A 27,536-nucleotide genomic window follows, 5' to 3' on the forward strand; every position below is an offset into this window, starting at 1 on the left:
CCTCCCCCCACCTGATGAAGGAACCTGCACTTTCATCTGCACCTTCCTGTTTGTCCCCGTGTAAGGTGGTATGGTATGCGGGAAGGGGGACCTGACTTTCAGCAGGGTCACAATCTTGCAGTGTAGCGTGCACGGGAAATGTTGCGTTATGGGTCAATGTACCAGCAGACTCATCTATCACTGGCTGGGCAATGGGCAGGATGAGGAGGAAACACAGATATAGGCCCAAAGAATAAAGTGGGCTAAATGCAGTTCAAAATTGGTAACACAGGACTAATCAGGGGGCATTGCAGTGGAGGACAACTGGAATGAGAGGCTGACACAGAGAGTAGGCCCAAATCAGTAAGTAGTCGAAATGCAGTTCAAAATTGGCAACAGTAGTAAACAGGCGGCACAGCTTTGTTCAGTGGAGGAGAACAGCAAGGAGTGGCAGACACCGATAGTAGGCCCCAACCCAACTAGTAGGCCAAATGCAGTCTAACACTAACAACTACTTAACAAGCACCTGAAAACGGAATTTCAGGACAGGAAACCAGGAGAACAGCAAGGAGCGGCAGACACCGATAGTAGGCCCCAAACCAACTAGTACGCCAAATGCAGTTGTTCCGTTTAACCACAATTTAATGAGAGCCTGAAGATAGAAGTTCAGGAAAGGCAACCTGGAGAACACCTTGGAGTGGAACACACCATCTCTCTACACCCCATACCCAATTTGTAGGCCTAATGCAGCGTAGTTTCCAACAACTACTAAACGAGAGCCGGAAGATCGAAGCAATGGAGAGGAAACCTGGGGAACACCTTGGAGTGTAACACACCATCTCTCTACACCCCATACCCAATTTGTAGGCCTAATGCAGCGTAGTTTCCAACAACTACTAAACGAGAGCCGGAAGATCGAAGCAATGGAGAGGAAACCTGGGGAACACCTTGGAGTGTAACACACCATCTCTCTACACCCCATACCCAATTTGTAGGCCTAATGCAGCGTAGTTTCCAACAACTACTAAACTAGAGCCGGAAGATCGAAGCAATGGAGAGGAAACCTGGGGAACACCTTGGAGTGTAACACACCATCTCTCTACACCCCATACCCAATTTGTAGGCCTAATGCAGCGTAGTTTCCAACAACTACTAAACGAGAGCATGAAGATCGAAGCAATGGAGAGGAAACCTGGGGAACACCTTGGAGTGGAACACACCATCTCTCTACACCCCATACCCAATTTGTAGGCCTAATGCAGCGTAGTTTCCAACAACTACTAAACGAGAGCATGATGATCGAAGCATTGGCGAGGAAACCTGGGGAACACCTTGGAGTGGAACACACCATCTCTCTACAGTGGAACACACCATCTCTCTACACCCTATACCCAATTTGTAGGCCTAATGCAGCGTAGTTTCCAACAACTACTAAACGAGAGCCGGAAGATCGAAGCTCAGGAAAGGCAACCTGGGGAACACCTTGGAGTGTAACACACCCTCTCTCTACACCACGGAAGGGCTGATTCTTAGGAATGAAGGCTGTCGGAAAGAAGCAGGGCGCGTCCGAGGGTGATTATATTCTTATTAGGTATATACTCACCCTCGGACGCGCCCTGCTTCTTTATTTGTAATGAATGTTTATTTGCAATGTGGTTTTGACTTACTCTATTTTTTTGGTAAATAATGATTTTATTATTTTCATTGTTTTGCATCTTCTTGGCAATAATATAAAGAAGACGCGACAGGACAACACTCGGTGGATGCCATATCTGTGTTTAAAATTGAAAAAACCTTTCAGTTAACTACTTGCAGGAGAAAGTTATTGTAGCTGGTGGCCATTTTTAGTACTGTACCAGATTTTTGTTGTATGTGTTTGTTTTTAATGTTAAAATGTCTGCATTTGATATCTCTCCAGTATTTTCTTTTTTATAAGCAAAATACTTATTTTTATATTTTCTGATGTTGGTTCCAGGGGTACACGGGCAGCAGTGGTGTGGTCAGTGGAGGCCTAGTGGAAGGAGTGACCGCAGACAGGCATCGAAGGCCTAAAATAATAACACATGGCTGTAGGCAATTTTTAAATTGGTTCCAGGGGTACACGGGCAGCAGTGGTGTGGTCAGTGGAGGCCTAGTGGAAGGAGTCACCGCAGACAGGCATCGAAGGCCTAAAATAATAACACATGGCTGTAGGCAATTTTAAATTGGTTACAGGGGTACACGGGCAGCAGTGGTGTGGTCAGTGGAGGCCTAGTGGAAGGAGTGACCACAGACAGGCATCGAAGGCCTAACATAACAAAAATGTCAATACAATGGTATTGTCAGTGGCAGGCATTGAAGGATGTCAGCGCATAGACTAAACATTGGTGGAGCTGTGAGATAATTTTGCAAGTGGTAGAGCACTGTTTGAGCTGGGGTGGGGGGAAACTGTCTTGTGGCCGGCGGTACAGGCCCAGGGCCCCTCATATTACAACGGTGTGTCTGACGTTGGGTGCGCACCACCACCGCCAGAGACACTTTATTGTACTAGGAGGGACCCAGTGGCAGTGCCGTCGACCAAAAGCGGGCTCACCCACCTCTTCAGACAAACTGCACTCTCACGGGTGCTGTCGCCAAGCGTCGATACCACGGCCCCGTTTGGGGAGTTTGGCCATTTAGTGAGGTGTAAATATGTCGTATGCTGGACAATCAGGTGCAGAGAATTACGAGATTGGAAAAGGCATTCAGAATAGTCCACAGGCAAGACCTTTTCATAGGAAAGCTAGGTGTCAGCCGGGCAAGGTGGGGCAAAAGATTTCGAAATCCAGTTGTGGTTCATTATAATGAAGGTTAGATCATCTACATTTTGGGTAGCCAGACGAGTCCCTTTTTCTGTTAGTATTGAACCTGCAGCACTGAATACTCTTTCTGATAGGACACTAGCTGCCGGGCAAGCAAGCTCCTGCAATGCATATTCTGCCAATTCTGGCCAGGTGTCTAATTTTGATGCCCAGTAATCAAATGGGAATGACGGTTGAGGGAGAACATCGATAAGGGATGAAAAATAGTTTGTAACCATACTGGACAAATGTTGTCTCCTGTCACTTTGAATTGATGCTGCAGTACCTGTCCTGTCTGCGGTCATAGCAAAATCACTCCACAACCTGGTCAGAAAACCCCTCTGGCCAACGCCACTTCTGATTTCTGCCCCTCTAACTCCTCTGGTCTGCTGGCCCCTGCAGCTCGTGTGAGAACGATCACGGGCGCTGTGTGCAGGGAATGCCAGAAGCAAACGGTCAACAAGAGTTGATTGTTTGGTTGCTAATATTAGTTCCAAGTTCTCATGTGGCATTATATTTTGCAATTTGCCTTTATAGCGAGGATCAAGGAGGCAGGCCAACCAGTAATCGTCATTATTCATCATTTTAATTATGCGTGTGTCCCTTTTGAGGATACGTAAGGCATAATCCGCCATGTGGGCCAAAGTTCCAGTTCTCAAATCTGCGGTTGTGCTTGGTTGAGGGGCAGTTTCAGGCAAATCCACGTCACTTGTGTCCCTCAAAAAACCAGAAACCGGCCTTGCCGCGCCACCAATTTCCAGTGGCCCCGGAAAAGCTTCCTCATTAAAAATATAATCATCCCCATCATCCTCCACGTCCTCCTCCTCCTCTTCGCCCGCTACCTCGTCCTGTACACTGCCCTGGCCAGACAATGGCTGACTGTCATCAAGGCTGTCCTCTTCCTCAGCTGCAGACGCCTGATCCTTTATGTGCGTCAAACTTTGCATCAGCAGACGCATTAGGGGGATGCTCATGCTTATTATGGCGTTGTCTGCACTAACCAGCCGTGTGCATTCCTCAAAACACTGAAGGACTTGACACATGTCTTGAATCTTCGACCACTGCACACCTGACAACTCCATGTCTGCCATCCTACTGCCTGCCCGTGTATGTGTATCCTCCCACAAAAACATAACAGCCCGCCTCTGTTCACACAGTCTCTGAAGCATGTGCAGTGTTGAGTTCCACCTTGTTGCAACGTCTATGATTAGGCGATGCTGGGGAAGGTTCAAAGAACGCTGATAGGTCTGCATACGGCTGGAGTGTACGGGCGAACGGCGGATATGTGAGCAAAGTCCACGCACTTTGAGGAGCAGGTCGGATAACCCCGGATAACTTTTCAGGAAGCACTGCACCACCAGGTTTAAGGTGTGAGCCAGGCAAGGAATGTGTTTCAGTTGGGAAAGGGAGATGGCAGCCATGAAATTCCTTCCGTTATCACTCACTACCTTGCCTGCCTCAAGATCTACAGTGCCCAGCCACGACTGCGTTTCTTTCTGCAAGAACTCGGACAGAACTTCCGCGGTGTCTGTTGTCGCCCAAACACTTCATAGCCAATACAGCCTGCTGACGTTTGCCAGTAGCTGCCCCATAATGGGAGACCTGGTGTGCAACAGTGGCAGCTGCGGATGGAGTGGTTGTGCGACTGCGGTCTGTGGACGAGCTCTCGCTTCTGCAGGAGGACGAAGAGGAGGAGGAGGGGGTGCGAACGGCTACAGCCAACTGTTTCCTAGACCGTGGGCTAGGCAGAACTGTCCCAAACTTGCTGTTCCCTGTGGACCCTGCATCCACCACATTTACCCAGTGTGCCGTGATGGACACGTAACGTCCCTGGCCATGCCTACTGGTCCATGCATCTGTTGTCAGGTGCACCTTTGTGCTCACAGATTGCCTGAGTGCATGGACGATGCGCTCTTTAACATGCTGGTGGAGGGCTGGGATGGCTTTTCTGGAAAAAAAGTGTCGACTGGGTAGCTCGTAGCGTGGTACAGCGTAGTCCATCAGGGCTTTGAAAGCTTCGCTTTCAACTAACCGGTAGGGCATCATCTCTAACGAGATTAGTCTAGCTATGTGGGCGTTCAAACCCTGTGTACGCGGATGCGAGGCTAAGTACTTCCTTTTTCTAACCATAGTCTCATGTAGGGTGAGCTGGACTGGAGAGCTGGAGATCGTGGAACTAGCGGGGGTGCCGGTGGACATGGCAGACTGAGAGACGGTGGGAGATGGTATTGTTGCCACCGGTGCCCTAGATGCAGTGTTTCCTACTACGAAACTGGTGATTCCCTGACCCTGACTGCTTTGGCCTGGCAAAGAAACCTGCACAGATACTGCAGGTGGTGCGGAAAATGGTGGCCCTACACTGCCGGAAGGGATGTTGCGTTGCTGACTAGCTTCATTTGCCGAGGGTGCTACAACCTTAAGGGACGTTTGGTAGTTAGTCCAGGCTTGCAAATGCATGGTGGTTAAATGTCTATGCATGCAACTTGTATTGAGACTTTTCAGATTCTGTCCTCTGCTTAAGGTAGTTGAACATTTTTGACAGATGACTTTGCGCTGATCAATTGGATGTTGTTTAAAAAAATGCCAGACTGCACTCTTTCTAGCATCGGATACCTTTTCAGGCATTGCAGACTGAGCTTTAACCGGATGGCCACGCTGTCCTCCAACAGGTTTTAGCTTTGCCACGCGTTTTGGGCAAGATACGGGCCTGGCAGATGGAACCTGTTGCGATGTTGATGCCTGCTGCGGCCCCTCCTCCTCCGCTTCAGAACTGCTGCCGCCTGCACCCTGTTCCCCCAATGGCTGCCAATCGGGGTCAAGAACTGGGTCATCTATTACCTCTTCTTGTAGCTCGTGTGCAACTTCGTCTGTGTCACCGTGTCGGTCGGTGGTATAGCGTTCGTGATGGGGCAACATAGTCTCATCAGGGTCTGATTCTTGATCAGCACCCTGCGAGGGCAATGTTGTGGTCTGAGTCAAAGGACCAGCATAGTAGTCTGGCTGTGGCTGTGCATCAGTGCACTCCATGTCAGATTCAATTTGTAATGGGCATGGACTGTTAACTGCTTCACTTTCTAAGCCAGGGACGGTATGTGTAAAGAGCTCCATGGAGTAACCCGTTGTGTCGCCTGCTGCATTCTTCTCTGTTGTTGTTTTTGCTGAAGAGGACAAGGAAGCGACTTGTCCCTGACCGTGAACATCCACTAACGACGCGCTGCTTTGACATTTACCAGTTTCACGAGAGGAGGCAAAAGAGCTAGAGGCTGAGTCAGCAAGATAAGCCAAAACTTGCTCTTGCTGCTCCGGCTTTAAAAGCGGTTTTCCTACTCCCAGAAAAGGGAGCGTTCGAGGCCTTGTGTAGCCAGACGACGAACCTGGCTCCACAGCTCCAGACTTAGGTGCAATATTTTTTTTCCCACGACCAGCTGATGCTCCACCACTACCACTACCCTCATTACCAGCTGACAATGAACGCCCCCGGCCACGACCTCTTCCACCATACTTCCTCATTGTTTTAAAAACGTAAACAAACTAACGGTATTTGTTGCTGTCACACAAATTACATGGTGAGCTATAACTTCAGTATGATTTAGCTACCCCTTTACAGGTGAGTGAGACCACAACGAAAATCAGGCACAATGTTACACACTCTGTTGTTGGTGGCAACAAATGAGAGAGATGCCACACACGCAGGACTGTCACTGAAGCACAAATGTAAATATTAATCTCCCACTGATTTGATTTTTTTTTTTTTTTTTTCAGGGAGACTTTAGGAAAAAAAAATAATAGAATAAAATGATTTTTTCAGGAAGAATTTAGAAACCAAATAAAATAAAATGATTTTTTCAGGGAGAATTTAGAAAACAAATAAAACAAAAAAAGGCTTTCTATGGCCCACTGAGTGAGAGATGACGCACACAGGAGTCAGGAGTGGCACACAAGCCCAGAGGCCAATATCTATCTCCCACTTTTTTTTTTTTTGTTCCAGGGAAAATTTATAAACCCAATAAAAATAAAAATAAATAGGCTTTCTATGGCCCACTATCTGAGAGAGAGAGATGGCACGCTTGGGACTGGCACACAAGCCCAAAGGCCAATATTAATCTCCCACTGATTGATTTATTGATTTTTTCAGGTAGAATTTAGAACCCAAATAAAGCAAAAAAAAAAAAAAAATGGGCTTTCTATGGCCCACTGAGTGAGTGATGATGCACACAAGAGTCAGGAGTGGCACACAAGCCCTGAGGCCAATATTTTTCTCCCACTGATTGATGTAGTGATTTTTTCAGGTAGATTTTATAACCCAAATCAAGCAAAAAAATAAATAGGCTTTCTATGGCCCACTGAGTGAGAGATGGCACACACAGGGATGGCACTCTAGCAGAAATGTCAATCTTAATCTCCCACAAAAAAAAAAAAAAACAGGGAGTGTCCTTCAATTACTATCTCCCTGCAGTAATCTCAGCCAGGTGTGGCAGGCAGCAATAAGGAGTGGACTGATGCACAAATTAAATAAAAAGTGTGTACAAACCAAAAAGATAGCTGTGCAGAAAGGAAGGAACAAGAGGATTTGTGCTTTGAAAAAAGCAGTTGGTTTGCACAGCGGCGTACACACAGCAATGCAGCTATCAGGGAGCCTTCTAGGGCAGCCCAATGAGCTACAGCGCTGAGGGGGAAAAAAAAAAAAATGTAGCTTCCACTGTCCCTGCACACCGAAGGTGGTGTTGGGCAGTGGAAATCGCTACAGCACAAGCGGTTTGGTGGTTAATGGACCCTGCCTAACGCTATCCCTGCTTCTGACGAAGCGGCAGCAACCTCTCCCTAAGCTCAGCTCAGCAGCAGTAACATGGCGGTCGGCGGGAACTCCCCTTTATAGCCCCTGTGACTCCGCAGACAGCAAGCCAATCACTGCAATGCCCTTCTCTAAGATGGTGGGGACCAGGACCTATGTCATCACGCTGCCCACACTCTGCGTTTACCTTCATTGGCTGAGAAATGGCGCTTTTCGCGTCATTGAAACGCGACTTTGGCGCGAAAGTCGCGTACCGCATGGCCGACCCCGCACAGGGGTCGGATCGGGTTTCATGAAACCCGACTTTGCCAAAAGTCGGCGACTTTTGAAAATGAACGACCCGTTTCGCTCAACCCTAGCCATGACTGTATCATTTGAGCCCCTAGAATCAGCATCTCTTAAGATTCTTTCATTTGAGAGAGCACTTCTGGTAGCAATGATATCTGGATCTGACAATCGGGCCCTTTTCTATAGCTCCGACATTTAATCACAGCCTGATCCACCCTACCTACCTACCCAAAGTAGCATCCCGGATTCATAGAGTACAGGAGGTGGTCCTTCTTCCCTTTTTTTTTTTTTTTTTTTTTTTTTACTGTAGTCCAAAAAAAGAAGAAAAACTTCATACTCTAGTCTAGTCCAGATGTTAAAAGATATCTAGTCAGATATTGGTCTTTTTACAGAAGCCTAAAGCAAAGTGTTCATTGTTTGTGTCCTTCCAGGGACCCATGAAGGGTTTAAGGTTTAAAAGAAAACAATAGTCAGGTGTATTAGGGTGGCCATTTCTTTAGCTTACTCAGCAAGTAGCAAAGCAGTTCTAGGTTTGAAGGCTCACTCCGCAAGAGCCGCGGCAACCTCCTGGGTGGAGAGATCCGATGCCTCAATCGAGCAGACTTACAAGGCTGCAACCTGGTCTTCTCCTTCCATGTTATATAAACCTTAGGGTATGTGCACATGTTGCGGATTTGCCTGCGGATCCGCAGCAGATTGGACTCTGCGGATTCGGAGCAGTTTTCCATCTGGTTTACAGTACCATGTAAACCTATGGAAAACAAAATCCACAGTGCACATGGTGCGGAAAATACTGTGCGGAAACGCTGCAGTTTATTTTCCGCAGCATGTCAAGTCTTTGAGCGGATTCCGCAGCGTTTTACACCTGCTCCTCAATAGGAATCTGCACGTGTTAAAACGCAGGTGAAATCCGCACAAAAAACACTGGAAATCCGCAGGTAAAATGCAGTGCGTTATACCTGCAGATTTTTCAAAAACTGAGTAGAAAAATCCATTTAGAAATCCGCAACGTGGGCACATAGCCTTATAGACTGGTCATGGTTTCCTCTTCCGACCTCGCCTTTTGGAGAAGAGTGCTCCAGGCCGTGGTTCCTCTCTGAATTTCGTATTTCTCTATAATCCTCTTGTGGTGCTGTCATGGGGAATCGATAAAAACTTAGTTACTTACTGTCAGGAATATGATATATTTGATTTTCTATTATCATGCACACTGAGCTCTGCTACATCCATTATGTCTGGGTACGGACACGCTGTGGACTTTTGACCCCCCCCCCCCTCATCCCAGCTCCTTCTCCCCGCTGACAATACGACTGTAACGTGAAACTCCAGTGTGTGACTCGGTTCCTCCTCCCTCGAGAATGCAGAGGTTAGCAGTAAACCCCTTCTCTGTTTCCACCCATGTGCATTCTGTTGTGTAGGAGTTGTTCAAGAGGGAATAATTCATCCCCAGGTAGTGAGATAGGTGTGAAGTTACATGTTTGGGATGTGCCAGGGTAGAGCAACATGCACAGTATCTTTCTAAGCTCGGCACCAAGCAGAACTGATTACTACTTAACCAGGTCACACAGCTACCCCATGTGTAGACTTAAATGGAAACTAGCCTCGTGAGAAGACATGTAATACGTTCGTTGTCACTCTACGAGGTTCCCAGCGTTTTTCTATGACGGATATGAGTTTTAATAAAGTTCTGAGTCTCTTTGGAAAGGGGAGTCGAGTTCATGGTGCAGCCCACTCGGTGATGTCGATACCAGGGAGGTATAAGCTAGTGGGAACTCATTTTGCACTAGGTTTTTGCATGGGGAGCCAGCTAAAGAGACTCTGTGATGCATTTTGATGTCACCCCTTCCCCAAGCCATATGGTCAGCTATGATATAAGACAAATGTAAGCTTACTTACATCTTTAATCCCTTTTATTTTGTAATCGATCTGTACATACATGATTGTGTCATCTTGTAATATAATTTTTATACCTTTTGTAAACACTGCCTAATCTTTTTGGAGAAAAAGCTATAATATTTACTAGTCTCATTGTCCTTTCTCTAAAACGTACCTCCAACGTCCTCTGAGGTAAATTACAATACTGATTGGGTTGGCTCCTGACCCGCTTTTAGTCATAAAAATAGGAGCTAGTGGCAGCAGATCATACTGAACTTGTTGGGTAATGCTGGCAGTAACGGAACAGGGTTTATAAGTGTATTGCTCGGCTGTGGCTGGGAATGATTCTATCGCCCTCACTGCCAATAGCCAGTACATAGCGGGCAGCCTTTCTGGCGACTAATTATCCTAGGTGCAGTTCCCTGATTGACCTGAGGGTAAGGAGGACACCAGAGCTGCAAGTTCCAAACCGGAAGTGGGATATAAATAAATCCCTGAAGAAAGAACTGGGGCAACCAAACACCCCCGGTTCATGACACTTACTAGTAACAGGATTTTGCAGAACCCTTGAGGGCACGGTTATATTCCTGTCATGTGTGGGTGAGCAATTCTTTCACCGGTGTTAAGTTCACGTTTTAAGTTTGTTGTGGTATTGGTAAATTTTAAATTATAATAACCATTGCTGGTCCTCTTGTGATCTGTAATCCCACTGATGTGAGGGAGAGGTACTGCCCTTTTTAGCCTGAAAGTTTCCTGTCTTTGAAGGGCAGAGCCCCTCTCTTGATTCTGTCATGGGTTGTGAAAAATCCTCTTACCGGTAAGTAACAAAGTTTCATATGAACTTTAGATATTTTTTGACCATTTAAATAAATAAACTCATAGTGACATGGGGAATCATATTGCCAGGTCAGTATTGCCATGTCAGTTTTACCATATAGTGAACATGGAAAAAAAAAAAAAAAATGCAGTTCACAATTTTTTTTTTTTTTTTTTTTTGCAATTTCACCATATTGGGAATTTTTTTCCCATTGTCCCAACACACTATATGATAAAATAAAGTCACTCAAAATTACAACTTATTCACTAAAAAACAGGCCCTCGGATGGCTGTATTGATGGAAAATAAAAAAGTTATGGCTCTCTGAAGAAGGGGAGGAAAAATTGGAAAATGGCATGGAAACATTTAAAAGGAAGGGGAAAAAAACCTAACTGCAATCATGCTGCCCATAGTTTGAATTGACTAACTGGTTCCCTCTTGAAACCTCAAATGGTGCAATCCCTTTTTGTTTAACCCCTTCATGACCCAGCCTATTTTGACCTTAACCCCTATCTGACCTCGGACGGGATAGTATGTCCGAGGTCAGATCCCCTGCTTTGATGCAGGGCTCCGCGGTGAGCCCGCACCAAAGCCGGGACATGTCAGCTGTTTTGAACAGCTGACATGTGCCCGTAATAGGCGCGGGCAGAATCGCGATCTGCACGCACCTATTAACTAGTTAAATGCCGCTGTCAAACGCAGACAGCGGCATTTAACTACCGCATCCGGCCGGGCGGCCGGAAATGACGTCATCGCCGACCCCTGTCACATGATCGGGGGTCGGCGATGCGTCTCCATTGTAAAAATAGAGGTCCTTGAGACCTCTATGGTTACTGATCGCCGGTGGCTGTGAGCGCCACCCTGTGGTCGGCGCTCACAGCACACCTGCATTTCTGCTACATAGCAGCGATCAGCAGATCGCTGCTATGTAGCAGAGGCGATTGAGTTGTGCCTGCTTCTAGCCTCCCATGGAGGCTATTGAAGCATGGCAAAAGTAAAAAAAAAAGTTGATAAAAATGTTAAAAAAATAAAAAAATTTAAATCACCCCCCTTTCGCCCCAATCAAAATAAATCAATAAAAAAAATATAAAATCTACGCATATTTGGTATCGCCGCGCTCAGAATCGCCCGATCTATCAACTAAAAAAAAGCATTAACCTGATCGCTAAACGGCGTAGCGGGAAAAAAATTCAAAACGCCAGAATTACGTTTTTTTTGTCGCCGCGACATTGCATTAAAATGCAATAACGGGCGATCAAAAGAACGTATCTGCACCGAAATGCTATCATTAAAAACGTCATCTCGGCACGCAAAAATAAAGCCCTCAACCGACCCCAGATCACGAAAAATGGAAACGCTACGGGTATCGGAAAATGGCGCAATTTATTTATTTTTTTTTTTTAGCAAAGTTTGGAATTTTTTTTCACCACTTAGATAAAAAATAACCTAGTCATGTTAGGTGTCTATAAACTCGTACTGACCTGGAGAATCATAATGGCAGGTCAGTTTTAGCATTTAGTGAACCTAGCAAAAAAGCCAAACAAAAAACAAGTGTGGGATTGCACTTTTTTTGCAATTTCACCGCACTTGGAATTTTTTTCCCGTTTTCTAGTACACGACATGCTGAAACCAATGATGTCGTTCAAAAGTACAACTTGTCCCGCAAAAAATAAGCCCTCACATGGCCAAATTGACAGAAAAATAAAAAAGTTATCGCTCTGGGAAGGAGGGGAGTGAAAAACGAACATGGAAAAACGAAAAATCCCAAGGTCATGAAGGGGTTAATGACCTGGCCGTTTTTTGCAATTCTGACCAGTGTCCCTTTGAGGTAATAACTCAGGAACGCTTCAACGGATCCTAGCGGTTCTGAGATTGTTTTTTCGTGACATATTGGGCTTCATGTTAGTGGTAAATTTAGGTCAATAAATTATGCGTTTATTTGTGATAAAAACGGAAATTTGGCGAAAATTTTGAAAATTTCACAATTTGAATTTTTATTCTGTTAAACCAGAGAGTTATGTGACACAAAATAGTTAATGAATAACATTTCCCACACGTCTACTTTACATCAGCACAATTTTGGAAACAAAATTTTTTTTTGCTAGGAAGTTATAAGGGTTAAAATTTAACCAGCGATTTCTCATTTTTACAACGACATTTACAAAACCATTTTTTTTAGGGACCTCCTCACATTTGAAGTCAGTTTACGGGATCTATATGGCTGAAAATACCCAAAAGTGACACCATTCTAAAAACTGCACCCCTCAAGGTGCACAAAACCACATTCAAGAAGTTTATTAACCCTTCAGGTGCTTCACAGCAGCAGAAGCAACATGGAAGGAAAAAATGAACATTTAACTTTTTAGTCACAAAAATTATCTTTTAGCAACAATTTCTTTGATTTCACAATGGTAAAAGGAGAAACTGAACCACGAAAGTTGTTGTCCAATTTGTCCTGAGTATGCTGATACCTCATATGTAGCGGTAAACCACTGTTTGGGCGCACGGCAGGGCTTGGAAGGGAAGGAGCGCCATTTGACTTTTTGAATGAAAAATTGGCTCCACTCTTTAGCGGACACCATGTCACGTTTGGAGAGCCCCCGTGTGCCTAAATATTGGAGCTCCCCCACAAGTGACCCCATTTTGGAAACTAGACCCCCCAAGGAACTAATCTAGATGTGTGGTGAGGACTTTGCATTATAAACTTCTGTGAAGCACATGGGGGTTCAAAGTCCTCACCACACATCTAGATTAGTTCCTTGGGGGGTCTAGTTTCCAAAATGGGGTCACTTGTGGGGGAGCTCCAATATTTAGGCACACGGGGGCTCTCCAAACGTGACATGGTGTCCGCTAAAGAGTGGAGCCAATTTTTCATTCAAAAAGGCAAATGGCGCTCCTTCCCTTCCAAGCCCTGCCGTGCGCCCAAACAGTGGTTTACCCCCACATATAGGGTATCAGCGTACTCAGGACAAACTGGTCAACAACATTGGGGTCCAATTTCTCCTATTACCCTTGGCAAAATAGGAAATTCCAGGCTAAAAAATCATTTTGGAGGAAAGAAAAGTTATTTTTTATTTTCATGGCTCTGCATTATAAACGTCTGTGAAGCACATGGGGGTTCAGAGCCATGAAAATAAAAAATAACTTTTCTTTCCTCCAAAATGATTTTTTAGCCTGGAATTTCCTATTTTGCCAAGGGTAATAGGAGAAATTGGACCCCAAATGTTGTTGACCAGTTTGTCCTGAGTACGCTGATACCCTATATGTGGGGGTAAACCACTGTTTGGGCGCACGGCAGGGCTCGGAAGGGAAGGCACGCCATTTGGCTTTTTAAATGGAAAATTAGCTCCAATCATTAGCGGACACCATGTCACGTTTGGAGAGCCCTTGTGTGCCTAAACATTGAAGATCCCCCACAAATGACCCCATTTTGGAAACTAGACCCCCAAAGGAACTAATCTAGATGTGTGGTGAGGACTTTGAACCCCCAAGTGCTTCACAGAAGTTTATAATGCAGAGCCGTGAAAATAATAAATACGTTTTCTTTCCTCAAAAATAATTATTTAGCCCAGAATTTTTTAATTTTCCCAAGGGTAACAAAAGAAATTGGACCCCAGAAATTGTTGCGCAGTTTGTCCTGAGTATGCTGGTACCCCATATGTGGGGGTAAACCACTGTTTGGGCACATGTCGGGGCTCGGAAGTGAGGGAGCACCATTTGACTTTTTGAATACAAGATTGGCTGGAATCAATGGTGGCGCCATGTTGCGTTTGGAGACCCCTGATGTGCCTAAACAGTGGAAACCCCTCAATTCTACCTCCAACACTAACCCCAACACACCCCTAACCCTAATCCCAACTGTAGCCATAACCCTAATCACAACCCTAACCACAACACACCCCTAACCACAACCCTAATTCCAACCCTAACCCTAAGGCTATGTGCCCACGTTGCGGATTCGTGTGAGATTTTTCAGCATCATTTTTGAAAAATCCGCGGGTAAAAGGAACTGCGTTTTACCTGCGGATTTACCGTGGATTTCCAGTGTTTTTTGTGCGGATTTCACCTGCGTATTCCTATTGAGGAACAGGTGTAAAACGCTGCGGAATCCGCACAAAGAATTGACATGCTGTGGAAAATACAACGCAGCGTTTCCGCACGGTATTTTACGCACCATGGGCACAGCGGATTTGGTTTTCCATAGGTTTACATGGTACTGTAAACCTGATGGAACACTGCAGCGAATCCGCAGCGGCCAATCCGCTGCGGATCCGCAGCCAAATCCGCACCGTGTGCACATAGCCTAATTCTAAAGGTATGTGCACACACTGCGGAAAACGCTGCGGATCCGCAGCAGTTTCCCATGAGTTTACAGTTCAATGTAAACCTATGGAAAACAAAAATCTCTGTACACATGCTGCAGAAAAACTGCACGGAAACGCAGCGGTTTACATTCCGCAGCATGTCGCTTCTTTCTGCGGATTCCACAGCGGTTTTACAACTGCTCCAATAGTAAATCGCAGTTGTAAAACTGCAGTGAAATGCGCAGAAAAACCATGGTAAATCTGCCATAAATCCGCAGCGGTTTAGCACTGCGGATTTATCAAATCCGCAGCAGAAAAATCCGCAGAGGACCAGAATACGTGTGCACATACCGATGCCCTAGTCCTAACCCTAGTCCTAACCCTAGTCCTAGCCCTAACCCTAACCCTAGTCCTAACCCTAACCCTAGTTCTTACCCCAACCTTAGTGGAAGAAAAAAAAATTCTTTATTTTATTATTGTCCCTACCTATGGGGGTGACAAAGGGGGGGGGGTGGTCATTCAGTATTTTTTTTTATTTTGATCACTGCGATAGGTTTTATCGCAGTGATCAAAATGCACTTGAAACGAATCTGCCGGTCGGCAGATTCGGCGGGCGCACTGCGCATGCGCCCGCCATTTTGGAAGATGGCGGCGCCCAGGAAAGAAGACGGACGGACCACGGGAGGCTCGGTAAGTATGATGGGGTGGGGGGAGCATGGGGGGGTGGATCGGAGCACGGGGGGGTGGATCGGAGCACGGGGGGGTGGATTGGAGTACCGGGGGGTGGATTGGACTGCGGGGGGGTGGATTGGACTGCAGGGGGGGTGGTTGGAGCACGGGGGTGAGCGGATAAGAGCACGGGGGGAGCGGACAGGAGGACTGAGGGGAGCGGAGCTGTGTAAAGGACAGATCGGAGGGCTGGGGGGGCGATCGGTGGGGTGGGGGCACACCAATGTTTCCAGCCATGGCCGATGATATTGCAGCATCGGCCATGGCTGGATTGTAATATTTCACCAGTTATAATAGGTGAAATATTACAAATCGCTCTGATTGGCAGTTGAAAGTGAATCAGAGCGATCGTAGCCACGGGGGGGTGAAGCCACTACCCCTGGGCTAAACTACCACTCCCCCTGTCCCTGCAGATCGGGTGAAATGGGAGTTAAACCTTTTACCGGATCTGCAGGGACGCGATCATTCTGTGACACAGCATATGCGTCACAGGTCGGATTGGCACCGACTTTCATGACGCATACGCTGTCACAGGTCGGGAAGGGGTTAAAGAACATGACCTTATCTGGAGACATCAATGGAAAAATAAGTGCTTGAAATGTGGGGTTGCAAAGAAATAAATTCTCGCATGCAATAACAGTACATGACAATAGTTGGAAAGTGTGTGTATATTATAGTATGTAAAGAGGGTTTTTTCTTGGACTAGTTCTGAAAACAAGACTACCATTATCTGTAGGTACTGTATATACCCGAGTATAAGCCGACCCCCCCCCCCCCCTAATTTTGCCACAAAAAACTGGGAAAACTTAATGACTCGAGTATAAGCCTAGGATGGGAAATGCAGCAGCTACCGGTAAATGTCAAAAGTAAACATGGATACCAATAAAAGCAAAATTAATTAAGACATCAGTAGGTTAAGTGGTTTTGAATATCCATATTGAATCAGGAGCCCCATATAATGTTCCATAAAGTTTCATAGCCCCATAAGATGCTCCATATTAAAATATGCCCCATATAATCCTGCATAAAGGTTAATAATGGCCCCATAAGATGCTCCATAGACACATTTGCCCAATATAATGCTGCACAAATGCTGATTATGGCCCCATAAGATGCTCCATACAGACATTTGCCCCATATAATACTGCACAAACCTTATGGCCCCATAGATGCTCCATACAAACACTTGCCCCATTTGCTGTTGCTGCGATAAAAATAAATAAATAAATAAAATCACATACTCGCCTCTCCGTCGCTCAGGCCCCCAGCACTTGCAATATTCACCTGCTCCTTGCTCCGGCGCCGCTCCATCTTCAGCATCTTCTGCACTGACGTTCAGCAGAGGGCGCGCACTAACCACGTCACCGCGCCCTCTGACCTGAACGTCACTGCAGAAGACGCTGAAGATGGAGCGGCGCCGGAATGGGGAGCAGGTGAATATCGTGCAGCGCTCCCCTCCCCGTTATACTCACCTGCTGCCGGTGCTATGCAGTCCCTGCTTCCCCGCACCGCAGCTTCATCCTGTACTGAGCGGTCACCGTTACCGCTCATTACAGTAATGAATATGCGGCTCCACCTCTATGGGAGGTGGAGCCGCATATTCATTACTGTAATGAGTGGTACCATGTGACCGCTCAGTACAGGAAGAAGCTGGGGCGCCGGGGACCTGCAGGGACCGCGCCAGGAGTAGGTGAGTAGAACTAGACAGTCCCCGCTGCCCTCCCCTGCCAACCCCTGGGTATGACTCTAGTATAAGCCGAGAGGGGGACTTTCAACCCCCCAAAATGGGCTGAAAATCTCAGCTTATACTCGAGTATAGACGGTAATTAAGTTTTTGTGCACAGTTCTGGTCTCATGACATTTGCTCTGAATTATGACAATCTTACTTGTATCACTGCATTGATGAGACTAAATTCTTATATTCTAGGGTGATCGAGTAATTCTAGGTGGAAATCATTACTTCCGGTTTAACCACCCCACACAAGTTCAAAATAATCGCCGGACTGTGTACTTAGGAAGTGGAGGCCAAGAGCGGCTCAGGGACTTTGAATATGCAAAGTGTGAACTCATTGATGCCCAGAGACAGAGGTAAGATGGTACATTTATCCTTATCCTTGGTGTCAAAAAGGTACAACATCTTAAATCTGGTGTTTTAGGAATTAAAAAAAAAATTAATTTAGCTGCTATAACAGTATTCATCTCCAAATCTCTGCATAGACCTAGTTATTGTATATACCACAGTAATTGATTTGATATTCCTTAATTTAAAGGGGTGTAATGGTTTTGGGAAAATCCCTCTTCCCTAGCTGCAATTTGTTAATTAAAAATGTATGTTTAATTAAAAATAAATAATAAAAAAAATTGCTCTTCACTTGTGCAACTCTGAGCTCAGTGGCCCTGCCAGAGTTGATGTCACAAGCAGCTCAAAGTTTCTAAGATCATGGATTTGCTGTGGCACCAAAGGAGTTCAGATACCACAGTGATGCTGCTGCCTTCCTCTCGAGGATGCTAATGCCATGCCTGGAAACACAAGAAATCCCTTTGGCAGGTAATATTACATTCAACACATTCTGACTCCAGGCCAGAAGGGGGAGCTCAGAACCTGGTTTTAGGGGAGCTTCCCTCGATATACATCCTGGTCTAGAGGAGGAGTTAGACTAGTGTTTCCCAAATTCCAGTCCTCACGGACCCCACAAGTCATGTTTTCAGGATTTCCATAGTGTTGCACAGGTGAGAGAATTCCTGAGGGCTTGATGAAACTTCCACCTGTGCAATACTAAGGAAATCCTGAGAACATGACCTGTGGTGTCCGTGAGGACTGGAGTTTGGGAAAGAGTTAGACAGTCTGGTGCAGACAAGAGACACAGTGAAGGGGCAGAGAGGAACAGAGGAGCTTGAGGAGGCTACGATTGGGCCCATCAGAGCTGAGCGCAGAAACTGGGCCTGAGGATGTGTGGAACTGCAAGTCCCACAGCAGAACCGGAGGACAGAGGGCGGAAAGTAACCTGTCCACATAAAACCTGAGGTACAGCAGCATTCCAGAGGCCAGAGTCACCATATACAGAGACACCAGAGAAACAGCTCAAGTTGCCTACCGTGGAGCTACTGTCCCAAGACAGCAAGAGAACCTTGTTAAGACACTACAGGCTCCCAAACTGACCTGTCAAAGGGATTCCCACTTGTTTTCGGGCTGCCTGGACTCCATCTACACCTGTTGCCTGTACCCTGGACAGAGGCTGACTACAACATCAGTAAACCAGGTAAAGACTGCAATCCTGTGTCCTCCATTTATTTGGTGGCATTCACCATCCATGCCAAACACACCGGGAGCCCTGGGGACCCCGCTTCACTGGTGGGAAGCATCACCATCCTTGCTGCAGTAACATAGCCCCAGAGGACCCCTTTAAGCAGCGTCGGTCCCCTCTGACCGAGACTCACAGGTGGCGTTACAAATGCAAACTTTATTAAACTCTTTAACGACCTTTCCCCTTTTACTTGAGTGCCCAGGGCCACAGACCGGGTCGCTGCCACTGTGACCACCCTTTTAATTGCGACCGGACCCGGTACAGAGTATCCCCACTGCCCTGGCGGGAGAATCATATGGTTCAGGGGGGCTGATGTTGGCCAATAACAACAATATGAGGATGCAGCATTAAAAAACAAAACAAAAAAAAACTGCAACCCCTTCATTTTTAACATTAGTTGGAATCCCAAATTTTTGATCTTCATTAATCGCTTACCAAGATGGAAATGCCGCTTTTAAAGCTAGTTTCCCACTTGCTGTTGAGTCCGCAGCGTATCATCAGCAAGCGCATGCAAAAACGCTTGATAACGCAGCGTTTTTTTGTCCGCATCAGCTTACGCATGACGGCAAAAAAGCACTGCGTTTGCATGCATTTTTGCATGCGCTTGTGCTTTTTATGCACATGCTTTTGATATTTCCAGGAGGGTGTGTCTCAATGGGCGTGTCTAAATCAGTTCCTGGACATGCGCAGTCCGAAGTACGCAAGCGCATCAAATGCATGCATATGCAAAGACATGCATACAGATGCGTTCCTATAGACAGTAATGCGGGTTTTTTTACGCACTCATCAATTGACGGAATTTTGCCGCCTCAAAAATTGCAACATGGTGCTTTAGCCGCGCCCGGCTGCACACCGCGAAAAGACGCATGCGTAAGCAAATGTTAAAGATAGGAAATGAAGATGCATGCAGATGTATGCGTCCCAAACGCTGCGGACACAACCGCAAATGTGAAACCAATGTAAATGTAATGTAAAATTATGATATACTGTAATTTCCGAAGTTCTAACTAATGGAGGCTGTAGACCCTTGAATTGTCCAGCTTGTGCATAACTCAGCAGTGCAATTCTTGTGTTAGCACATGACCGGTGCCGTGTATGACTAGCTCATTTCTATAGCAAATTCCGTCACCTGCCATTGCATACACCTGATTTTATAGGTGCTCTAATAAGAATGTCAGCCAGCCCCCTTTACACCCAGTACTGATGCACTGACTGCGAAATTGAAAGCTGAACAGAAGCGGAGCGGCTTACCTGTAGCTCAGGGCGCTGCTAATATTCTGTTTGTATTTCTTCATATATTAGATGTTCATGCTTTAATTTACCTCTAAGAACTTGGCATCCGAAAAACAGAGCTCTGACCGGTATTTTGATTATCGAAAAATTTAGAAATTTTGGAGCGATTAATGGTATTCAGGGATAGGTGTTCTGTATCGCCCTACGACAAACTTTTTTTCCATTTACATTTTAGGCTACAATTTGATTCAAAAATTTGATAATGAATTTTGTCTGGCAAAACAAAGTAACATTTTTCACCATTGATAACCATTTTTCTTATATCTTTTCTAGCTTTTCAGTTACCGTATTTCCCCCTTCAGGGAAAAATCAGGAAATTCTTGCTTAACCAATCACTGGATGACTGAGCGTTTCTTGCCTCCACCAGTCAAGAGAGGACAAGGTGTTCGTGACCATTGTCTACCTAGTAGGCATTGGAGCAGGAGGTGCTTGATTGACTTCTTGCTTGAATGACTTCTTGTATGGTCGCCCTATTCTTAAACAAAAAAAAAAAACAAAAACCACTTGAACCCTTTAGAAATAAAATAATTTTATGCAAAGAAAACTTATATATTCGTTAAACTTTTACTATGTTATGACCTTCAGCAAAAAAATGCTATTTTGTGAAATTCTTTAAACACTGTAATCTGTTAGTCAATAAGTATTTTGCAATTTTAGGGAGTTTTCCAGCATTTTTTTGCAATGGACCTGTCATAGGAATGCTTGCAGCTCTAGTAGTCCCAATTTTTTCTTCAGTTTTTCTTATTTTATTTTAATGTACTAATGTAATTTTTTTTTTTTTCTTTTTAAATTGCATGAAAACATTGCCTGGTATAGGACGTGTGCTTAGTAGTTATGCAGCGCTTCACTTCAGTAAGTTCTGTGGTTTATTTTTTGGCCTGTCTCGTGATTAATTTTTTACTTTCCAGGATTGAAAATGAGATTGAAGATGCAAGGCTGCAGGCCCAGAAAGAGATGATGCAAGAACTGCAAGGGGCAAAGGCGCTGGCTCAGTTGGAACTGATAGAGCAGAAAAAGCTTTATGAAGGTCACATCAAACAACTAGAAAAACAGCTGGTTTGTGAATACAAAAATACCTTAAAAGATAAGCGGGTTCTTCAAACAAGACTGTATAAGTGTAGCGTAGGGAGGTAGCCACGGACGAGGCACTAGTGTCCTTTTACGCCCTGGCACACTACATGAAAGTGTTGGTCCGGGTTGGGTATGTGGATGTGTGCTGCGAGGGCTTTGAGCCCATGCGGGTCTTATGTACCCCATAGTTTTCACAGCTCCTTAAAGGAGACCATTGTTTTAAAATAAAATGGTTGGTGTACGATACTTGGCAAAGGTTAATTACAAGAGATAGCCATCACAAGTTTGATGGTCGTTTCCTTTAGAGCATAACGCGTTTTCCCCTCACATCATGTCCTTTCTCTGTAGTTATGCCAGGTCTTTGTAGACTCACTGTTCTGTTCTATGTCTCCACAATTAAGCCTGAGCGCCACATTCCTGATAAGAAAGTCTCTCTACTTTTTCAGCGGTTCCCCGTCCTATCTCTTCCACTAATGGTGCCCTGGATCTACCTCTCAGGAACCCCACTAGTCCCACAGAATAAGTCCTGTTCAGACCCATTAGGCATTGCAAGCTTGGGGGTCCGTGACTCTTAATCCTATCCACGGACCCTTCTCCAGAAGGCCACTGTAACTATTCAGTCACTTTCCTTAGGATCTAGCTATCCCTGGCCTTAAGTCTCCTCTTTAAATGAATCGCTCCTTTTTGCAGCACTGCTCACTTGGCCCACCAAACTCTCTCTCCCTACAGATAGAAGTCACTTGCCCTAACGCGAAGACCCTCTCTCTATGGGCTAATCCCAAACGTTAACACGGACTTGCCCTTATGTCACTACCAGAGATGGGCAGATCCCTGGATGTTCAGGTTTGGCTGAACAGTTAAAAACCAGTTTGAGTACCAGAACTGTAACCTGGACCCCATTCACTTGAATAGGGAGGCTCGATCATCCAGTGTTTGCCAAGGTGTCAGGTGCATGACAGCGCAGCAAACACTGAGTGAGCCTGCAGCTGTGATCAGAGGGATAAAATTTACTTCCAATATCAGTGGCTGGTAAGGGGCCACTGATATTGGCCCACCTTCCTCGCTACAAACTAAAAACAGCAGCCTGCAGCCTCCAAGAAAAGGCGCATCTGTTAGTGGAAAGAGTCAGGAAAAGCGTTCCTTTCCATCCTGAGAATACCAGCCACCAGTTGTCTGCTTTAGCAATGCTGGTTGTCAAAAGGGGGGGCATCCCCATGTTGGTTTTCTCCTTTGTCTCATTGGGGGACACAGGACTGTGGGTGTATGCTACTGCCGCCAGGAGGCTGACGCTAAGTAAACATAAAAAAAAGTTTAGCTCCTCCTCCGTCGTTTACACCCTGACACTGGTCGAAGGCGAACCCAGTTTATGCTCAGTGTCTGAAGGAGGCACAGGTCTGGTTTCCAGACTCTCCATATTTTTCCTCTTCACATTGGAAATGAGATAGGGGCGACGGACCCTTTTGAAGGGGTCCGATCTCCCCAAACCAACAACGGGCAAGCACGTGGAGTGTCGCCTCCACATATCCTCTCCTGCAATGTGGGACCTCTTGCCAGACTCAGCCCTGACCACCCTAAGGTAGCTAAACCCTAGGCTGCACAGGAGCATATGGAGTGTCCGTGCAGCCTCTACTGCATCACCAATGCTCAGACAGCAGTGATGGAAGGAGGCGGACGGTCCCTCTCCTCATCCTCTGAAGGGAAGATGGCGTTAGGGTGCCTGCACCGTCCTTTTTCAGACAGTCCCCCTCTAACCTTAAGCTCCATCGCATGGTGGGGGGCTGGGAGGGTTCCTGCACCAGCATGCATCCCTGGAACAGCGGGCGCTGCGGTCCGCCCCCTTCATCCTCATTCAGGTCCCGGGTAGTTTTAGCTCCGACGTCTGCCGAGTTAGGCCATGGGGGAAGTCCCGCCCCTTCTGGCCACGTCATCAGCCGGCAGGCTTGTCCCTTCATCCCTGGGCGAACTCTGGGGGTAATTATCTAGGCCCCGGCTTCTGTCATCCGGCCGCGTCATCGGCCAGCGGGCCCTGCCTTCCTCATCCCTGGAGCGAATGTGGAGGAAAAATTTAGGCCCCGGCTTCTGCTTCCCATAGGTCGTGGATTGAAAACTCTGCCATTTCCTGCGGAACCACCCACCAAGGAAATGCTCATTTTTTAAAAGGAACAGCGCGGTTGTGTCACCCTGTGACAGGTTCCACAGGATGGACGGGGACACAGGACTGGCGTAAGTGCTACTCCTCCCAGCCTGACAGCTGCCATATTTGTTTCTGCAGCCTATCTAAAAACACTGATTATATCATCAGCAGACCATGTCTAGAAGGCCCTAGTCTCGTACGGTTTTATATACCGCATGTGTTGCCTGTCGGTCCGCTTTTCCGCGTGCCCAGAGTAATCGTCTGTGAGGCCTGCGATTCCGAATGTGCTCAGAAGCCCTCTCCTGCACTCACTGGAGCCTCGACTCGGGCAGAAACTGTAGTTTCTCCCCCGGAATGGGTCACGTCCTTGTCGCAATCGAGTCCCTTCAAAACCCGGCTGGGGCCAGGGACAGCAGTTCTTCTCCTATGGAGAGGTCTTCTGACTCACTGGTTCCTCCGGCCTGCAGGGGCCGTGCTCTCATTTGGCAGACGTGGGGGAAAACAAAGCGGCTCCCGGTCCATCAGGTGCATATGCTTCCTTGAGTTCCGCCTCTCGTTCACCCTCACCAGCGGAGATTAGTGAGCATGGTTCAGACTACGATTCTGAAGGGTCCCTCAATTTAGAGGCGCCTGATTATCAGGAGTCAGTAGACAGCCTAATTGAGGCCATCAACCAAACCCTGGGTATAGAGGATCTACCTTGGCCTCTGGTCATAAGGTATCGTTCAAGAGGATCAAGCAGCCTCATAGGGTGTTTTCCACTTACCCTGAGTTTGAGGACTTAGTCCAACATCACAGGGAGAGTCCGGACAGGCATTTCTCGGGACAGAAGGCTCTAAATGCAAGATACCCTTTCACCCCTGAGCTGCGTAAGAAGTGGGCAGAATTCCCTTCAGTAGATCCACCAGTTTCTCATTTGGCCTCTAACACGCTGCTATCCCTTCCCACGGCTCCTCTATTAGGGATCCAACTGATCGGCTCATAGAAAATTTGTCTCGTTCAGTTTTTGAGGCCTCGGGTTCAGCCCTCTTGCCCTCTTTTGCGGCGACTTGGGTAGCTAAGGCCATGATATCTTGGTCATAATCGTTAACTAAGGCTCTACAGGAGAGGGACCTACAAGCAAAATTCACGGAGATGTCAAATCAGATGGCTCTAGCTGGGAGCTACCTGATCAATGCATCTTTAGATGCAGCAAACTGTGTGGCACTGGCTGCCACAAATGCAATTCCCATTAGAAGGGCTCTTTGGTTGAGAACTTGGTGGGCGGATTCTACCTCAAAAAAATCCCTTATGACTCTCCCATATCAGGGTGGTCTATTATTTGGGTAAAAATTGGATCAGCTCATCATTGATATCACAGGGGGGAAAAGCAATTTTCTCCCACAGCAAAAGATTAAACAACCTTTTCATCGCCAGTTTCAGGCTCGTTTTCAAGTCCTTTCGTAACACCAGGTGGACTCCAGCGTCAAACCCCATTGGCCCAGGTCGACCTAATCTGGACAGAGATCATCAGATCTCCTACAGGGCCAACCCATTGGGAAGAATGTGGTCCTGGCTGCCAAGATCAAGGGGATCTAGGTCCCATAGGTTTAAGGCCAAATGACTGGAGGCGGTCTCCGATCTCCACCAACTGAGTAGGCAGCCATCTACTCTTGTTTCATCAGTCCTGGCTCACGGTTCACGACAGGTGGGTAAGAGCTGGTGTCCTCAGGGTACAAGATAGTTTGTCAGCCAGCCGTCCCACCCCCCCCCATGCCGGTTCTTTCCCTCCCACCTTCCCAGTTCAGAATCTCGGGTACAAGCCTTGTTCAAAACTTAAGAATCCCTTCGGCTCCATGGGGTCATCACTCCAGTCTCGAAGGATGAGCGATTTCAGGGGTTCTATTCCAACCTGTTTACAGTTCCGTCTTTTTTGGGAACTATAAGGTCCATTTTGGACCTGAAATATTTAAACAGGTTCGTCAACATTCGTCACTTTCGAATGGAATCTCTCTGGTCGGTCATTGTGGCAATGGAAAAGGGAGAATTCTTAGCTTCGATAGATATTCAATATGCCGATTTTCACATTCCCATATTTACTTCCCATCAAAAATTTCTATGTTTTGCCGTAGGCAGCCTACATTTCCAGTTCACAGCTTTACCTTTCGGGCTGGCCACCGCACCCAGTGTGTTCACCAAGGTCATGGCAGCAGTGGTGTCCATCCTGCATTCCCGGGGCATACTCGTCTTGCCATATATAGATGGCCTTATCAAGGGGCCGTCTTTTCGGGCCTGCGAGGAAAGTGTCAGCATTACTCTGGATACTCTCTCGACTAGGGTGGCTGGTGAATCTAAAGAAATAATCCCTGGTACCATCTTGGAAAATCTCTTTTTCTAGGGATGATCTTCGACACCTCACAAGGTTTGACAATCCTGCCCCAGGACAAGGTCCTGACCCTCCGGCAAGAGGTGAGGGTACTTCGCTGGCTGATCTACCATACACTCCGGTTCTACATGAGGGTCTTAGGAAGGATGGTGGCGGCAATAGAGGCAGTACCATTTGTGCAACTCCATCTTCGTCCTCTCCAACATGTACTTTTGGCAGCATGGGACAAGAATCCGTGCTCTCTCAACCTTGGGTGCCGTCTGTCTCCCTGGGTCAGGCAGGCTCTCGCATGGTGATAATGTCCTTCTGTACGACAGGGGAAGCCTTTTTTTCCCCTAGCCCATTGACTGGTAGTCACGACAGTCTTCTCGGTTGGGGAGCAGTATTTTGCCACCACACAGCCCAGGGACGCTGGTCCTCACAGGAGTCAAGCCTTCCGATCAATCTTTTGGAGATTCGGGCGGTTCGGCTGGCTCTGCAGCATTTTCATCATCTTCTGGCGGGCCACCCTTTCCGGATTCAATCGGACAATGCCACAGCGGTGGGATACATAAATCATCAAGGGGGTACCCGCAGCAGGGCGGCCATGCACAAAGTGAAACAGGCCCTCTGCTGGGCCGAGAATAATTACTCTGATTTCGGCAGTACACATCCCGGGTGAGAAACTGGGCTGCAGATTTTCTCAGTCGTCAGGGCCTTGCACCTGAGGAATGGTCTCTCCATCCCGAAGTTTTTCGGCAAATATGCTAGCACTGGGGAACCCCGGACGTGGATCTGATGACTTCCGGGATGAATGCCTAAGTACCCAGGTTTGTCGCCCGGTATCGAGATCCACAGGCGATCACCTCGTTAGTTCTACCTTGGAACCAGTTTTGTGTCCCATATCTGTTCCCCCTCTGGCACTGCTCCCGAAGGTAGTCAGGAAGGTCAAGACAGAGGGAGTACCAGCAATCCTTGTCACCCCAGATTGGCCTTGTCGGTCATGGTACACAGACCTAGTGCACCTGCTCGCCGAGGTTCCTTGGCGGCTTCCAGAGTGCCCAGATCTACTGTCTCAGGGCCTGATCTACCACCAGAACTTAGGGGCCCTGTGTTTAACGGACTGGCCATTGAATCTCGGATTCTGACACGGGCCGGGTTTTCCCAGAAGCTACCATGATTAGCGCCCGGAAATCCGTCTCGGCACGTATTTATCATCACACCTGGAAGGTTTTCCTTTCATGGTGGAGAAAGCGTGGGCTTCCCCCACTATGCTTCTCCATCCCTAACATTCTTGCTTTTCTCCAAGCCGGCCTGGATTCAGGGCTTGCACCAAGTACTCTCAGAAGACAAATATCAGCCTTGTCTGTTCTTTTTCAGCGCAGGATCGCTATCAATTTACAGGTGAAAACTTTTCTAGAGGGAGTCGCTCACATGGTACCATTTTTACAGGGCCCCCCTGGATGCTTGGGACCTTAACTTGGTCTTAATTGCCTTGCAAGAAGCTCCTTTTGAACCTCTTCAGGACGTCTCTTTGACTTGCCTTTCCTGGAAAGTCATGTTCTTGGTGGCCATAACTTCCATTAGGAGGGTATTAGGCGGCTCTATCCTTCTGGGTTCAGTTTCTACAGTACCATCAGGATAAGGTTGTGCTCAAGCCAGCACCCTCTTTTTTTGCCAAAGGTAGTTTCCTCATTTCACATTAACGAGGACATTCTTGCCTTCTTTTTGCCTGGTGCCAACACACCGTGTGGAAAAAGCTCTCCATACCCAAGACCTAGTGAGAG

General features: G+C 46.8%; 1 protein-coding gene across 1 annotated transcript in view; it reads left to right on the top strand.

The window, feature by feature from the left end:
- LOC138662629 (kinesin-like protein KIF14) overlaps window positions 1-27,536 on the top strand; it is a 148,165-nt gene that overhangs the window by 80,184 nt on the left and 40,445 nt on the right. The window contains exons 15-16 of the mRNA XM_069748469.1: window positions 17,530-17,690; window positions 21,109-21,256. Of these exons, the coding sequence (XP_069604570.1) occupies window positions 17,530-17,690; window positions 21,109-21,256 (309 nt within the window). The remainder of the gene's footprint in view (window positions 1-17,529; window positions 17,691-21,108; window positions 21,257-27,536) is intronic.

Source organism: Ranitomeya imitator, chromosome 2 (assembly GCF_032444005.1).
Source record: "Ranitomeya imitator isolate aRanImi1 chromosome 2, aRanImi1.pri, whole genome shotgun sequence".
In the NCBI taxonomy this organism is placed as follows: Eukaryota; Metazoa; Chordata; class Amphibia; order Anura; family Dendrobatidae; genus Ranitomeya; species Ranitomeya imitator.